Below are 17733 nucleotides of genomic sequence, written 5' to 3' on the forward strand. Positions count from 1 at the left end.
GCACAGATTAAACAAAATACGCCGCCAGTTGCGCCATCTTATCCTTCGGCTTAGGCCTCCCTCGGCCTCTCCCTCTGTTCGGCGCTTTCCCACCCCTAAACTGCCGCGGTCTCGTATAAACAGCAGCTTTGGGTTTATCAACGAGTTTCCCGAAATCGCTCGTACAAAAAACGCACCCCTTCATCTCCGCCAACGCGTTTGGCAGTTTACTCTTTTCGGGTTTGTACTCCACGTTGACTAACTGAGCCCCACAGTCACAAACCTCCGAAAGAACGACCATTTTCTGGGCGTCATCAAAGAAATTGATAATTGTGTCGCACCTACAAAACGAAAATCAAACGGGGCGAGGTAATTCCACCTTATACCTGGTGCAGCCGAGCTTCCACTTTGGCCCTGAAGAAGGGTCTAGGACCAACACGCCGGAATCGCACTCAACGCAACTGCATACGCCGTTACTGTTTAAACTGTAGGGACAGGTGGGGTGCGAGCAGGAGTTGCACCCGTTGCCCTTCTTCATGTCTCTGAAAAGACGTGATCAGAACGTGTCACCTCCCTCGAAAACCCTTACTTGAACGGAGGGTGGTTATAACAGTACGGGCAGAAGACGAAACTCTTTCCTTTGTTGCCCATGGTCCAGGAGAGCAACTCGAAGTCGTCCAAAGGGCATTTTAGTTCCTTAAAAAGTTTGACTGTGCCGTTTTGGGGCAAACTGTACGTTTCGTCGCACTGAGGACAGTGTAATCTGGGGGGTTTCGCCTGAATGTATTTCATATATCTTCGGCATTTTCCGCACCTAAAATTACTTTGTTTTGGGAGGGGTATTACAACACTCCAGTACAACCTTGAGTGGGCTTTTCCCGACGCGCTTAAAGGAGAGAACGACACTTCGAATAACTGGTCCATCCCGTCGATGTTCTTCACGAAATATTGAAACTTCAGTTTGAAGATGTCCACAGTGTGCTTCAACACTGCGTTGAAGTTCGCTTTACCCAACGCAATCAAGTTGAGTTGTTCTTCGACAGCTGACCTCATGGTTGGTAGTACCAACTCAGCATCGATCTACAAAAGCGCGTTAGAAACTGACCAACACCCCTAAGAACTGACTTTTTGGTAACCGTGCACGAGGACGATTCCTAAAGTCGTCGGTTTGAGCCTCCTCCCCGACGTAACAGTGACGTAGTTCCTTTGAGAGATGTTATTGATGTGGACTGGAATGGAGGCATCGGTCCCAATCCCATGGGTCTCCATGAGCGTGATCAATTCAGCCTCGGTGAGATAGTCAGGGGGGCAAGTTTGATGCTCCGTCAACCGCATGTCTTTCACTGGAACCGTTTCATTCTCATGTAGATTCGGAACGATTTCGTTTTTATCAAACGCCTGCCATGTCATCACCGTCGTGTACCCAGGATCCAGGAGAGTTTTCCCGGTGGCAGTAAAAGTCTCCTCGTTTATGGTAAGAGTGACGGTCGTACTCAAATATTTACAATCCCTGGCGAGCGTCCCTATAAAATGTCGCGCGATGTAGTCGTACAACTTCCAAGCCTCACTGTCGAGGTCGTTGCGTGACGCTAATTTCATGGGGGTTATTGGGGGGTGGTCCCCAGCATCGTGGCCTTGTTTCGGTCGGTTGACACCTTTGGAAAGGATTTCTTTGACTTCGTCGCCCCATTCCGAACTGTTTTGTTGTTGCCGCAGGACCCCCCTATAAACTGACTTTAAGAAAAAGAACAAGAGAAGTGTCTCAGTACACTAAATCGAAGTTTTCCGGGTAACGAGTGGTTTCAGTCCTCGGATAACTAATGTACCCTTGCGTGTAGAGTTTTTCGGCGATTTGCATAGCGTGATGGGGGCCCATGCCTAGCCCCGAGCTCGCCACTCGCATCAATTCGACCGTGTTAAGAGCCACGGGGCGACTTTTCGCTTTTTCTTTCGATACGACGCTCACGACCCTACAAACACACCAATAATAAGTGAGTCCAGACCGAAAGAGCGCTCACTTTGCCTCCTTCTGATCCTTAATCTGTTGAAGGAACATGTTGGCGACCTCCTTATCGAAGCAGCGCACTCTTTTCCAATCTAAAGAGATGTCTGCCCCGTCTTTGCTGGTAACAGCGACTTTGATGACCCAGTAAGGCTCCGGTTTAAAGGTCTGAATCTGATCGTGTCTCTGCACGCAGAAACCAAGAGTGGGAGTTTGACAGGGGCCGTACGAAATCAAAGAGGAGTCCAAGTCGCCGTAGCGACCTTGGAAGAACTTCGTTTGGAATCGTGTGAAAGCACAACCAATTCGCAGATCGAGTTCTTGGCGGGCGTCGACACTTCGCGCCTCGTTTTCGTTAGGATGAGCTACAATCGACTTGATTACACGCAATCTAAAGAAACTACTAAATTACATAAGTTGTTGAAGGCCGCTTTGATATCTTTGTCTGTGATGGCCGAGAAGCGTGCTCTGAACGTAATCTTGTTTGAATAAACATCTCCACTCATACTTCTAGCCACAGCGTTCATAACTTCAAAACAGATATTCTCCCCTTCTTTATCACAATCCAACCACAGTACTAAATTCTCGCACCCCTTAGCTTCGTTGCTTAAAAAGAACGGCATCTTAAATTTCGCCGTTGCCTCCTTTTTTTCAATGGGACAAGAGAACAACTCCACTGGGTCAACCCTGTCCCAATTATTGTACTTGCTTATAAAATCCACCCCCATGACGTGTCCACAGACTGAAGTCATTTTAAAACGAGCGGGGACTCCTTGGAAAGAGCCGTTCCACTCGTGGACTGAGCAAATTCCATTTGAACCTAAAATTTTGAAATGATTTTGGTGGATCTTAAGAACTGGAGTTACCTTTGCGAGATGAATTCGAGCCGTTGCTTAAAATGCTGGCTAGAGATGCTGCCAGTGACGGCTTTTCCGCCACCATAAGCACCGTTTTCATTTTGGAAGCGAAAATGGAAATCTAACCTAAAAATCAACCGGGCACGAGTGACAGGTGACAGGTGACACCACGGAGAGGTTAGAGTTAGTTTCCAAATGCTTTCCTGACGGAAGATTGCTCATTTTATTTATTATTTATTTAATACCGGTAAGAACAACAACCTACAACAAACTGGGGCACATTTCAATAAACATCTGTTTTTCTAGAAACAAATTTGGTTTTGTAAAGATGCACAACCTGGCTTAAAAGTCCCCGTTTCCGTGATGTTGCGAAAAGTCGAGCTAAATCCACGTGGTGTCGTTTTTCATTATAAAATTTGCCAAAATGTTCCGCTTTTTCGCTCTTCTCTGTTGTTGTTCAGTGATAAATTGCACAGATATTGAAGACTTGACAGCACTTTTTGGCAACAAACACTGCATTGAAGGTAAAACGTATGATAACTCCAAATGGTTACTTATCTCAATTTTAGCCTCTTTGGTCTCCATATCTTTGAAGCAAAGTGACCCCATTATCCTAGGTAAGTCGTCACTTCTTCAGTGCAACAGTCTAACTGTGCTTTCAGACTCTAGCACTTCTGTCAATGCCACAGTGGCTGATCAAGGTGTTACAGCGAAAATCCATGAATTGGCACAGTACAACAACTTGGCAGTGATCTTCAAGTTGATATCTGAAGAAGTTAGTTTTGTACAAATTCTAGCACTAGCTAATGTCTCATGGTGTTGTAGGGACTTCCCCACGCAAGAATCTTCACTGTTCTGTTAACTTTAGGAGACGAAACGTATGAAGGTACTGGTCCGAGTCTAAAGACAGCTAAACAATCAGCAGCAGCTTTAGCCTTAGAGAACACCGCATTTGAACATCCCCCTACAAAAATTAAAGATGAGCAGGAGAAATCTCAGACACCCACTGTTGTACTTAATAACATCGCCATGAAGTTGGGAGTTGCAGTGTCTTATTATTTACTTAATGGACAAGAGGAGCAAGTAGGTTCCAACTTCAGACCACTTGTAGAGTTCACTTTTACTTTATTTTAGTCAATTGATAGCTATGGCGGTTATAATGACGCTTATGGGGGCTCCAAAAGTTTGTACCCGAAGATTAACAGCACTTTTGATCCCTTGCGAGTACCAATTGAAGACGCCCAAGTTTCTGGACCCTTCACAGTTCGAGTAAAAGTGGGGAATTTTGTTGCCAAAGGAGTCGGACACACTGTTCAAGGGGCACGTCACGATGCGGCGTTCAATGCCATCAAAGCTATGGAAAAAGAGGCGCTTTTCAAAGACAACGTCTGCTCGAAGGATGGTGAGCGCCTGGTGGATATGCAACCAATAATACACTTACCAATAAATTGTGGTGTTTTTTTAAGAATCCGCCGAAGAGTGCAAGCAGAAAAAAGAGAGTTTAAAGTCCCCCATAACGCGCGTCCACGAGGCGGGCCAAAGGTACAACTTACCGGTTTCGTTCGACTTAATTGGGGAAACTGGGAAATCCCACAAAAAAGTTTTCACCACCCAGTGCACTTTGGGTGATTTTGTTACAGAAGCTAAAGGCAATTCCAAGAAGGAATCAAAGAAAGTGGCCGCGGAACGAATGTTGAAACATTTCCCCGCGTTATCCGCGAAATTCGGTGCCTTTAACGAAAACGGCATCGTGAACGGGTTGTCCAACAAAAAAAAGAAGAAGCGAAAGAAGATGGTTAGAGACACTCACAGCTCAAATATTATAGAAAGTATGACATCTGTCATGTCGTCAGTGTGGGGGAGCGACTCCGACTCTACCTCACATGCTTCAACTCCAAACACTCCAAAGAACTCCGTCCATCGATCCCCCAAAGACAATATCTTGGAAATTGGAAGAAAACTCAACATTCCAATAGAATTTACCGATTTGGGCAAACACGGCGATGAATTCGTGTCTTTGATGGCACTGGAAGTGAAGCCGCCACACGTGAATATTTTACCGTTTTGTTTGTGTTGTTTGTAACGACAATTTTTAGATTTGTTTGGGGAAGGCGGCAACACGTGAAACCTCCCACGACATTGTGGCTTTGCGTGGGATCAAATTCTTGCAAAAGTCGGGGGTTTACGATAAGGCCCTGTTCACACAAGTCGCCCACAGGTGGGTCAAAGTGTGGTGGGGTTCTGTTTATTAATTTTTGTTTTTAGTGATGAGATTGCCGAGTACGCTTTGGAAGACGAAGTGGTGGTGTATGAGCATTTGGACGATGCTACAGAAAAGTGAGGAGTGGGAGTTGTTTTTTGAGTTGTTCTAAAATGTGTTCTTTTTATTAATTAATAAATTCCGTTTTTTATTGACAAGCGTTTTTTATTAAATTGTGTAATAAGTGGAGGCCAAATTAAAATGCGGCTCTGTGATTACGTAACTAACAGTCGACTCTTTAAAATGCAAAGTTGATAGCAACCCTTGGCGATTTTCATCGAAAATTTGTTAAAATCTCTTTCGGAACATTTTTTTTAATGAATTTTTTGTTAGCGTGAGATGTTGATACACCCAACTTTAACACGTGTCAACTGCAAAAATCGCTACCTTCAATTTTCCCCCAATTTTCTCTCTAAAGAATTAAATGAAATTTTCGAAAAACAAATTAAAATAGCGACATTTGGCGCTACAACGCAACTCCCCTTTGGTTGTTAATAATGGACCAAACCAATTTTGACGAAAAATCGGGAAATTTACCTTAATTTTCACAGTTTTGGCTGGTGAACACGCGCAGAACACTTGGAACACTTCCATGAGTGTTTTAGAACACAAAAATTCACGGGGGAACACTAAACAATGTGTTTTTACACGGAATTTGAGAGCCGGCACTTTGAATCCACAGCCCTCTAATTAGTCGAGCTCTAGCGCGGGACTTTTGAAATTTGAATTTGGTAGAGTTGGAGTTGCACAAGTCCGAATTTAAATCTTTCTTTTGGAGCAAATCTTGGATTAATTTTTAGTCAATTTGAGGTGTTGATAAACCCAACTTTGACGACGTTTTCTACTAATTTTCTCCCTAAAAAATTGGAAGCCTGATTTACCCTCAATTTTTTTTTTAAATTTACTCAGGAATGGACAAATAGCAACTGTATCAATTATCTGAGTCACAAGTTTTGGATACAAAAGACGATCGTATATGTGCAAATTTCATTAAAAAATAACAAAATGACTTTAAATAAAAAAAATAACGAACAAAGTGAACATTTGCAACCTAACCGACTGTGAAGAAATGCAACTTTGGTAAAATTAGCGAAGAGTGGGTAAAATGAACAATAGCAATCTACGTCGAGAATAAATCTAAAATTTCAAAGATGGAGAACGTAATCAGCGAGTGAATCCTCTGCATAGTTGGTAAGCTTACGCCTATTTCAAGAAGGAAATTACCTGGATTCAGCAAGGAGCACAATTTACTGCATATTACTAACGTCGCACATTACTGCTACTTCTATGCCGTTTCCAGCTCTCTTCAATACAATCCCAACTACCCATACAAATTATAAAGTTAATAAAGCCTACTACAAAGCCACAAGCTAATTCAAGGCGCTTTTCAAAGGATTTAACCAATTTCATGAATATCGGTTCGGGGATCTCGTCGAAAATAATAAAATACGGGCATCAAGATGGTTATCTATAGTAATTAAATAAGATTTTCTGACTATTTTATTTGTTTTTACAGCCTCGTAAACGTGTTTTATATTTTAATTAATGTAGAGAATTGCAGCGAACGTTTTAGTGGCCACTATTCACGCCGTGGCATAATATTATTTATAGCGTTTACAATGTTTATAATTAAATTTTATGGAGCATTTTAGCACGCAACTATTCATATACTTCGGATGACATGCTTCATTTAGAAACATCGTTGTTATAGTGTTTGTTTCGACATAAACTCGTCTGTATAGCCGTAAAATTAATACATCCACAAATAATTTTCTCATTTCTACCTAATTGCAAAAAGACACGTTGGACTCTGGAAAACCATTGAAAGTTCCCCCAAACCAATTATCACATCTGCTCTTCGGATAATTAACGATTTTAGTTTACGTTCTGATTTATTGGAAAGCGACCACACTTGACTGTGGAGCTGTCAAATTACACGACAATGAATGTTTATTTACCGGAAAAGTTGCTACATTATGAGTTGGATATTGTGCATGTACACTGCACATGCATAAGGCGCACAGGTGCAGGGCAGCGGCAAAGTGACCTCTTCTCAAAGTTCAATATGGCGATCTAAATTGTAATAACTTGTTGAAACTGTGCAAGTTTCTCCAGTTTTTTGCTTGTTTACTTGTAAAGTGTTCGTTTTCAACGCACAAGTTGTGTATCGCGTCTGAAACTGCAGGATTTATACCGTTCAGGATATAATTAATTCGCAGAATGACAGCTTCATTAAACAAAATAAAGCAGTTTGCCTCAGCTCGATATAATTTATTAAAGTAAAATATCCGAAAGAGTAAGAGTATTACTAAAATTTACGACTTGGCGAAACATATATCCAAATTGCGCTCAGAATTTAGAGCCATTTATTTCGTTTTTTGAGGGGCCCGCAGTTAAAGATAATTGTCTTCAACACTATGAAAACCATTATCCATTAATCAAAAGAGTTCTGTCTCGGTTTGCCGAATTCAAACTCCACAATACACGCTGCAACACGAGATTGCTCTATTAGCTTTTCCAACGTACGAACAAAGCTACTAACGACGCTAATTCCGGAACAACCGATAAATTGTCATCTTTCTTTATCCATCATTTTATGCTCGACGTTGTGCATTCAATACTGTTTCAGCAAAAAAGACGCACGGAAAGGATCATCTTACACTTCATTATTTTGATGCAGGAACTGGAGCTATTTTTGATACAGGAAGCACCGAGACGTAAACATTCAAATGAGCTTAATGGTTATTAAGAAAATATACTTTTAAAGGATGCCGAATTAATTACTTCGAACAATGAATTGTCTTGATTAAGATAAATTGGAAAAACTAACACTTGGAAATTACTTTGCGACCATCAATCATACGAGCAAATCGCCAAAACGACTAAACTCATATCCATTCTAAAAACAAAGTTACTAAGGTTGCCCAAAACACAACGGGCTAATAAAATTTCAAAGCTTCAAATTCGACTAGAATTTAATTAACTTTGTGCGAGAAAGATTTTGACAGTTTTACAAAATACTCCCAAAAGCACTCAATTCCTACGCGAATTGGGCTGACAGGGTTGACAGTAAGTAGGCTCATTTTGTTATTTTAAATTTCGCGCGTATATTACGCTATTTATCGCGTACATTTAGTGACTTTTCTGTTATTCAATCTCTCACTCATTACTACTAACTGAAAAGTAAAGTTGACAGCAACCCCCTAGCAATTTTGATCAAGAACAGTTGACAACAAATGCGTTTGACTTTGACGCAAAAAACATGCGTAGAAGCTAATCGTCCTGCGCACCTTCACCAAAATTTGTTAAATCCTCATTTAAATTGCTTTTGGAATAATATTTTCATGAATTCTTCATTTTTGTGTAATATTAATACACCCAACTTAACCTCAAAACTCGCTACATTCAAGTTTCCCCTAATTTCCTCCCTAAAGAATTAAACTAATTTGCACTCAAGAATTATCGAAAAACAATTTAAAAAAATGACATTTGGCGATACAACCTGACTCCCCTTTTCGTTGTTAATAATAGACCAACCCGATTTTGACGAAAAATCGTGAAATTTACCTTAATTTTCACTGTTTTGGGTGGTAAACACGCGTAGAACACTTGGAACACTTCCATGAATGTTCCAGAACACCAAAATTTACGAGGGAACACTAACACTGCGTTTTTTACACAAAATTGGAGAGCTTGAAACGACACTTAAAAACTTGCCGAAAGTTCCACAGCCGTCTCAGTCAAACTCTAGCGCGGGACTTTTGAAATTTGAGTGAGTTGAAATTGGAAAATAACAATAAAATACAGTTGGTTAAGGGTGCAAATGGTCACAAAGACGAAAAATTTTATTTAAATCTCTGATGTCAACTTCAAAAATTGCTCCATTCAATTTTTCCTTATTTTTTTCACAAATAATGGAAAGCCTGATTTACACCCAAGAATTTACGGAAATTTACACAGGAGAATAATAAATGTGTTCAGAGTTGCAAAAAATCGCGTAAAGCGTAAAAATGTTGACAGGAATCTAGCATCTTAAAAGTACTTGCCATTTGATTTATTATTTCAGTTCAATTATAATCTTGATGAATTAGTTTTGGAAATTTTAAGATGACAAGGTTGGCATCCCCCCAAATTTTAATGCGCAGTTAATTAGTGCAAGTGAAGTGAGTTTTTCCTGTTAAAATGTGAACATAAAAGATTGTAAAATCGAATTGTCCCGGCGCCTCCACCATTTTTGACAAAGTGTGTTTTTAAGGAAGTTTGGTGTCCACCAGCATTATTAAGCCACCGAGCAATAGATATTTTCAAAAGAGAATAGAAATGTTGTTTAAAATAACACACCGCGCGTTTGTAATGAGTAAATTTTTAACAAGACCAGCAGGTCCCTCGCTTTGTTTTTTCTTGTTTCGCCTGTCGTATTTGAATTACAGCACCGTTTAAACCGAAACAATGAAAGTTGATGTTTGTGTTTGTGTGGCGTCGACAAAGAATCGATTTATTCTGGTGGTGCACCTTAATTAACACAAAAATGAAGTCGTGAACTTGAGTACTGTGTAAATCTTGGCTATATTCTCGCCTCATCGGTAATTTACCGCTTCCTTCCCGCTTTAAGAAATAAGAGCACGTCGTCCCTTTCACACTTCAACGACACTGTATTTTATTACTTTCCCAGTCGGCAAACCGCACAAGTCCTTAATAACACTGATCTTTTAAAGATCAGGCATGTGTTAGTTACAGACGCGAATATAAAGAACTGGAACAAAGAAAATGATAATCTCAAGTAGCGATCAAAGGGATTAATTCACCAGAAACAGATTATTTCTTTGGTTTTCAGGACGTTCGTGTTCCGAACATGTTTGCAATTTAACGAGAGCGATTTCGAATTTGTATAATTACTTCGAGGGAGGTGAGGTGGGGCTCTTCTTACAAGATCGAATTATGTTATGATCTACTTCAAATTGATTTTTTCTCTTAATTAGGGCCCCAACTTCTCTAACATGCAAACTTTCTCAACTGTGCACTCTCATTATAATTTTTACTGTATTTGCCGTTTTCTTTCGTACTTTAATAACTCGAAAGTACACTTCGAGTTTGCAGACTTCGATCTAATCAACTTCCACCGACGACGATTTTTCGATTTACCACCGTTATGATGTTAATAAAAATAGAAACGCTACACTTCACGACAATGTGCAAGGGAACGAATTACTCCATGAGACCACCGTTCACTGTTATTTCGTTACTTAAGGTTGGAATCTTGACACATTTTAAATTGTCAAGATTGGCATCACTGTTTCCCCAGAATTTGACATGTCCTTCAAATTTTCCCCGCGATTGTTGTTTAAAAACGGTACTCCAAAACCCAACTCACACTACACCACCATTGCAACTTTGCAACAGGAACAACTTACACGATAAAACTGAGTTTGGACGCTTTCACAGCCTTCTGACAGTCGAAAGATTCTCAGTTGAAGTTGTGTTTTCCGCTGAACACGTTTTTTTTATTTAATTTTTGTTTAGTATAAATCTCAATCGAGTGTAGACATTACCCACTTTGATCCGTCGAAAAACTTGGCGGCTTCAAAGCCGTCTAGATTTTCATTTTACATGAGCTCAGGTTTTTGAAATCTGAGCTCGAGCATCGAATGTGCAAATCAAATAAGCGACTCGCGGTTAAGAGAGCGAATTTCTCCTTCAAAGGACTTAATGAATGTTTCGATTTTGTCCAAAGGAGAATGCGTGTGAATTTCCTATCTTTGGCGCTAATTTAAATGTTCGGTTCGAAGCGGTTTCGGTCTGATTTTTGCGAGAAGTTGATGAGGGTTTTACACGCTCCATCCAGTCAATTTGTGATCCTGACATTTAGAATGTCACTAGACCTATTTGCGATTGATTTATGTAAAGAGCTGTCGCGTCTTCCGATTTTGTGTGTTTATTGAAAATGGGGAAAAAATCGACGCCGATGTTCAAAGGTAAGGCAAGGCGGTGAATGGTGCTAAATGTAGGCTCGTAAGCTGATAATGCCTAATGAATGCATTGCGGAAATGTTAGAACGCGCGTTATAGGGCTCCGGAGCTCTAGAAATTTATGGCCTTTGCCTCTGAGTGATGGCTTCCGAATGGCACAGTAATTAACTCGATTTTACATGCCGACGACACGCTTTCTTATGTTCAGGTGTATTTGATTTTCCGGACAAACAAAAAAATTGAAATCCACCTCTAAAACTAAGAAGGCTTCTGTTGACTTCTCGCTGATTTTTAGAGCAAATTTGCGTTATTATAGCTCAAAGGTAGGCGCTGATCTCAGCCAACTTCTTTTTCATTGTTAATTTTCACATTTGCCAAGTGACACTATTGACAGAAGTCCAAACTGACAGAATAGCTCAAACATTGTACAAAGCGAGCGGCAAAGGTAACTAGACGAGAATAATTTCGAATTCATTCATTCGGGTCCATTTTCCCCGACACGCACGCCTCCTCAATATTCACATTGAATTAATATATTAATGGTAATAAGTGTATGCAAAACGGAGCAATAAAAATATGCCAGTTTTATCCCGAGAAACATGCCAAGATTGCTCGATAAAATTGCGTGTAAACACGGGGTTCATATACAAATTTTAATTACGGCACGTGTATGTTATCGCAACTTATCCACAAGTAAATTACAAACACAGCTAAACAAGCAAAAACAAAACGTATGCACCCGCCTGCAAAAACAAGAGATTTAATAACTCGCCTCGCAGACCCGGAGCCTCTTTAATAATGAATCGTAAACGGAATGTTCTTAAAGCGGCGGAAAAATTCTTCGGGAACGCGTTTACAGCTTTATACAAGAATTTAAATGTGTCTCTATTCGAGCTGGGAATGTGTAGTTTTGTGATTTATAACGGCAATTCCAACAAAAGAATATTGATCCGTGTAATTAGCGGCGGAGAATTGGGGTGTAATAGTTTGCGTTTGAATGGAGTAGAGTACAATTTTAGTTTACGTTTCCGTTTTGTCAACATTTACCAACTTCTTCATTTGTACTGTCTTAGACTTTGCCAACTTTACTACAAAGAGCTTTAATTGGCCACACCTTCGGTTTACTTACCTTGATTTACAAATGGTGGATGCGCCGGGACTTTTAGACTTTTTATATCGTCATTTCAAAGTGTCGGCATTGTCTATATTTACTTAAAATGTTTCTGCTTGTCAAACAATCGCGCTTTGAATGCTGCAATTGTCGAATCCTTTGTTAAAGTGTTATCAGAGAACGTTCACTTTTTGCTTTGGCGGGCGAAAAAACAAGCACATTTATTAAAAGAAAATGATCTTGTCTTTAATCATTAGAACAAAGAAATTCAGTGTTATGCAAAGAGAGGTAAAAAGAGCTGAGGGAGAGAGGTTTTCTTATTAAATGTTTATTTAGTATTAATCTATATTTTACAATTTGGCAATATACATTAAAGTGCTACTTACGAAGCATACAAATTCATTGCTAAGTTTAACGCGATCGAAGTCTGAGAAATAATTAGTGGGATAAAGAATCGATCGTAATTATTAAAATATTAATGGTGTAGAGACTATGCCTTTGCTTTGGAATTTATTTATGAATAATGGATGTACTTTTCAACATGAAAGCAAGTTGTTTTGGTCGCTTTGTTTTCGCGTGTATTTGTCTTTAAGTTAGGGTCGCTATGTTTATAATAGGTTTAGTACAAGTTACCCCGCATAACGGCATAATTCCAGTTGTATAGTTGTTTCTGATTTACTCTAATGTTTCACATGTGTATTTAAACACAGATTTGCTTTTAATGATTATCCGCAAACGGCCGGAATTCGTAATGAAATTTTTAAGAAAAGACGAGTTGAATTAAATTTCGAGATTTAGGTGGATCACTATTTTAATTCGAAAAGAAATTCTGGCGGGATTATCTCCAAGTTTGCCAGTTTGTCACAGTCTCAGTGAATCAAGGGCTCCGAGGTGGGCATTACTTTAATTAAGTGCCAGCTGATGCCCGATTATTCTCAGACTTCGAGTTTCATTTCGTCCAAGCTGACATACAGACAAGATTGAAATGAATATAAGTATTTGCTTCTGACGATTTAACTCTTATTAGCGTAATTAACTTTCTTCTCAAATAATAAAATATCTGTTTGCCTTATTCGTACCTGGACATTTGAGTTATTGGAAGTCGCGCGCCCTACACACTTAGACAGAGGTGACACTCTTTTACAGACACTTCACTTGGTCATTATTGCGTACATTATCACAAATGCGTCCTTGGTATTTACAAAGCCTTCTTCTCAATGGAGCGAGTGCAGTCTAGACAACGAACGCTGCTCCGTGTCATAGTCAGTAGTCCATTTATTAACTGTAACAACACAGCTCCATTAACAGTCTGCATACGTGCGGCCCGAGTGTATCATTTACCTTTGTAATACATCTCCTTGTGCATGCTGGGACAGTTGCTGTTCTGTAACAAAACCCAAACTACAATGCGGCTATCGTTCATCTATTTACACTCTTATTCATTTATGCACCCACATTACCGACATTTCAACAAGACGGGGCTCCAGCACACGTCTAAAATATCACAACTTTCACGGTTGGTAGAATGGAGTTATTTGTCAATCATTGGTTTAAACGTAATTATGAACGCTGATTGGTTGTTTCAATTGTTTGGGCAACCTGAGTAATTGTAATTTCTACCAAACTTGCCAACTTTTAGTGTAGCGCCATCTATTGGGAAAATTCTAAATTTTTCGCAGGAAATTTTGGAAGAGAAATTCTACTTTCTAAACTGGAATTCCGAATTTCAAGTCCGTTTTGACTTTCCACAGCTCCAATAGAAATTCCGCTTAAAATTTGTAGACTATTTCGGCTGATTTCTCACAGATTTTTGGAACAAACACTTGCGTTTTTATACATCAGTGTACACAGAATTTTCCGCAGATTTCAAATCTGGGATTTAAATTCCGATCCGACAACAAATAACTGAGTTATGGCCGATCAAAGTTTCGAAAAGATGATTTTCAATTTTCCTCATTTTTCGTAATTTTTAAAGTTAAATATCTCGGAAACTATTTGAGATATTGAGCTGCGGTTTGCGCCATTGTTTTTCTCATTTTACGTTAGAAAATGTTCTCAAAAGCCCAAAATTCGATAGTCAATTTTTCGCAAAAAAAAATCCGTCTTAAACGATGAAAAGTTTTCATTTTTTTTATTTTTGGCCATAGCTTGTAAACTATTTGTCCGATCGATCTCAAATTTAGCCAGTAGATAGATTTTGAGCTCCTCTTTCGACTGCTCTATAATTCAAAGCTATTAAGCGCCGCTTTCATGTTGAAAACATTGATTAAAAATCACCCTAAAATGACGTTTTTAAAACAGTTTTTGGCCAATGCCTAGTTTATTTATTAAGCAAACTCAACAAATTTGGGCCTCATTTTAAGCAGAATGTCACGCTGAATCCAAAAACATAAGAATTTTTGAATTTTCGTCAACAAATAACTGAGTTATGGCCGTTTGAATTTTTGGGTTTTCGCCAGAAGGCTAAATTAACAAAGGTATTAAAGATGCTTTTATTTGTCAATCTCTTGACAGAAAGTAATATGTGATGTCAGCAAATCTTGCAGATCATTGGTTTAAACGTAATTATGACGTAGTAAATGGCTAACGTTGATTGGTTGTTTCAATTCAAGCTGGCTAAATGTAAGGACCACCAACCTTGACAACTTTTAGTGTGGCGCCATCTATTAATAAAGTTCTACATTTTTTGCAGGAAATTCCGGAAAAGAAACTCTGGCCTCCGGATTCCGAATTTGAAGCCCGTTTTGACTTTCCACTGCCCCAATAGAAATCCCGTCTGAAATTTGTTGACTATTTAGAAAATGTAGGCCACGCAAAAACTGAATAATAAATAATTCCTTTCGATTCGCCTGCCATTCCCTCGTCGATTAAGCGGTGCTCCAAACGACTATTTCAATTAAAAGGATTTGTAATTCCGAACCGGCAACGTCTCGAACGACACAAAATCGCGATGTGGGGAATAAATAACCAGAGGACGCTAATTGAAGCCTGAAATGAAATCGCGACATGTGGCGAGGGCGTCGCTCTGCGCCACCTTCACGGATTAAATTAAAAATTTATCGTTTGGTCGGAATTAATACATAACCAGAGGATCTTATCAAGTTCGGCGATTACTTATCGGGCTTTATTAAAATTTTTAAATAAATTTGGATATCATCGCGGACTTAAACATGGCGGATTAAGCTGGTTTGTGAATATAATAGAAGTAGGAATATCGATGTTTATTGGGTTACACGAATGGGGGATTAGTGATGATCATATGACTACATTTATATCAGTTTAGTCGATTTGGAAAAATTACTGGAATTTGACAATTTGACGTGTGCTAAATCCCCATTTAAATTTCGTAATTGGGGCGCAGTTTCTTCCTGCAGGGCAATTATCGTACTTTATTGACCCATAACATTAGAAGCCACTTTAATTGTTGCATTTTAATATGTTTGCTCTAATAGTCGAGTGCAGTACGTGCCTTGAATAATAGCCGTCGCTGTAGTTCCGAAAATAAGCTCAGAAAATATAGAAGGGCGCCTGTTGCAAGTGTAAAGTAGAAGTGACCGGAAATGAGAAGCACATACTGGCCGGAATTGCCAACCTAATGTAACTAAACATGCCGGCGCACATTCACGCGATTTTAATACAGGAAATTGGAAACCAGACAATGCAAATTTTGTGTACGTGCTGCCTTGGATTTGTACATTTTCTATGCAAATTTTAATTAATGCAATTCAAGTGTGATAAAAAGGATCATTTTTAACATAATTTCGATGGGAGATCAAACATTCACGGCAGCGGAATACTTTCAAATTGCGGATGAAAATTTAATGAAATTTATTAACAGTGAACAGGGTGAACGAGTTTACAAACTAATCTTATAATCCTAATACGAATTTATTACTAAAGTGGTGTACGGATAACTAGATTTATTTAATCTAACTGATATGAATTATGGGATCAGAAATCGTAATCCAAAATTCGCCCAAAAAAATCGAAAACTAGTGAATCGCCGGAAAAACCTCCAGGGACGACAATCCTTCCGGCCTGGGCGCTCTATATCTCTTATAGAGCCTCCGGGCTTAGTGGAAATCCTCGTACACGTGTAAAATCCTTTACTCCCACACTAATATCTAATAATTGGAGTTCTTGCACCCTCGGTGCAATTAAACGCCCCAAAAAGAGTGCGGCGCTCATTATTTTTTCGCGCAAATTAATTGCTCGTCGAAAGCGGTCTAATATTTGTTAAAACTTACAAGCTCACTCTGATGTTGTATAATTACGCGACAACAAGAGCATTAGCGAAGCTTTGGGCGTACTCAAGACAAGCCAAGTTAAGAGTTTCCCCCGTCGCCGAAGGCGGGAAAGCATTCTGTTAATGTCATTTAAACACGAGGTCATTCAAGCATTAATCTGTGAGAACGGAAATAGGCAATTGACTTTTTAAATCGGCGGTTATTTAGACGGGAAGCACCAAATCGTTAATTCGACGAGAGAAAAAAAACACGTTTAAATGTTAACGTCATTACTGGCGTTTATACACATTTGCAGGGGGTAATTACCGCCATTACCGACAGCCCCGACAGCCTCTGCGATTCCCAAACTGTGGCGCGCGGATTTCAGTTTTGAGCGCAAAAAGTCAATGGTTATTTACGCACCAAGGACGAAAAGTGGGTGTTTGTCGAACGAGGCTGAAGATACGAGCCGAGCGAGGCGAAACTTTATCGAACTTCATTCATCGCTTTCTAGACACCCGTTCCTCCCAACAAAATGGAGAAAACGCACCGAAACAACCAACTCGATTCCCTGATTGGCTGTTTATTGGATACATTTCCAAGCTAATTAAGACAAAAAACTTGTTGATAACAAAAAAAATCGAGCTCTGGACTCGCGTTTGTTTGCTGGATGGAAAGCCCCAACAGTTTTCGAACGGTTTGATTGAGGATCGCTGCTTGAAATAATTTAATAAATGGCTATCTTCACACGTATCGATTTAGACGGCGGCCGACAAAAGCAACGAAACTGGTCCGTCGCAAATTAAGCAAATTGCTCGCTTTTAACTAATCAGGTGACTAAAGCGGCCGCGAAGAAGTCATTAATAAAATAATAACAATAACTTAACAGGAACAGCGCGTTATAATCGTTTCTGAGCTTTGAGCGCTTTGTTCGGATTAAATCTCGCTGCATTGCTTTGATGTAATTTTCGACAGTGCCAACACGAGGCTCTGAGTGTCAGTTTAAACGACGCAAGACCTAATCCTGTTAAATATTATATTATAAACTAATTTTATCTGCGTGCTTTAATCTATTTTTCAGTGAGAAGATGGCGGGATGGGAGAAAACGAAAAACACAATCGGAGCGGCTTATAAATTGTAACACACGCCGAGATAGTGGCCATATCTGGAGATATTGCAGTTAGCTGCGACACTTGTTGTTTCTTATCAGCGACGCGCGTTCCATTTTTCCACACATTCACGATCAGTTTGAATCAATTATCTGTTCTATTTAAGGCCGCTCACAAATTAGCCCTATCTTTAGCCCATCGCCGTAAATCCTCCGTTCCCAT

General features: G+C 39.6%; 3 protein-coding genes across 4 annotated transcripts in view; 1 reads left to right on the plus strand and 2 right to left on the minus strand.

Annotated features, from left to right (window-relative positions):
• Position 1: 1 nt before the first annotated feature.
• On the minus strand, positions 2–3070 carry LOC148166629 (DNA topoisomerase 3-beta-1-like). The gene is made up of 9 exons (XM_088048591.1): positions 2848–3070; positions 2394–2801; positions 1998–2346; positions 1749–1949; positions 1105–1702; positions 842–1059; positions 569–793; positions 366–521; positions 2–320 (listed from the first exon to the last, which is right to left on the minus strand). Exons 1-9 carry the CDS (start codon positions 2936–2938, stop codon positions 8–10), a joined length of 2559 nt encoding a protein of 852 aa, XP_087904717.1. The 5' UTR covers positions 2939–3070; the 3' UTR covers positions 2–7.
• A 94-nt stretch (positions 3071–3164) lies between these two features.
• Positions 3165–5256, plus strand: LOC148166630 (double-stranded RNA-binding protein Staufen homolog). 2 transcript variants are annotated; one of them, XM_088048595.1, is made up of 8 exons: positions 3165–3362; positions 3408–3455; positions 3501–3613; positions 3664–3921; positions 3973–4240; positions 4305–4885; positions 4935–5056; positions 5104–5256. In XM_088048595.1, the coding sequence occupies exons 1-8, from the start codon at positions 3263–3265 to the stop codon at positions 5177–5179; spliced, it is 1566 nt and encodes a 521-aa protein (XP_087904721.1). In that variant the 5' UTR covers positions 3165–3262; the 3' UTR covers positions 5180–5256. The 2 variants fall into 2 exon arrangements, with proteins under 2 accessions (XP_087904721.1, XP_087904720.1); XM_088048594.1 differs by having other exon boundaries at positions 3408–3613.
• Positions 5257–12512: 7256 nt separating this feature from the next.
• LOC148166631 (carbonic anhydrase-related protein 10-like) overlaps positions 12513–17733 on the minus strand; it is a 131998-nt gene continuing 126777 nt past the window's right edge. The window contains exons 9-10 of the mRNA XM_088049022.1: positions 13517–13559; positions 12513–13457 (exon numbers count right to left, since the gene is read on the minus strand). Of these exons, the coding sequence (XP_087905148.1) occupies positions 13390–13457; positions 13517–13559 (111 nt within the window). The 3' untranslated portion in view covers positions 12513–13389. The remainder of the gene's footprint in view (positions 13458–13516; positions 13560–17733) is intronic.

The sequence above is a fragment of the Gnatocerus cornutus genome, unplaced genomic scaffold, assembly GCF_029298725.1.
Source record: "Gnatocerus cornutus isolate USDA-ARS CGAHR unplaced genomic scaffold, icGnaCorn1.1 ctg00000023.1, whole genome shotgun sequence".
Lineage (NCBI taxonomy): Eukaryota > Metazoa > Arthropoda > Insecta > Coleoptera > Tenebrionidae > Gnatocerus > Gnatocerus cornutus.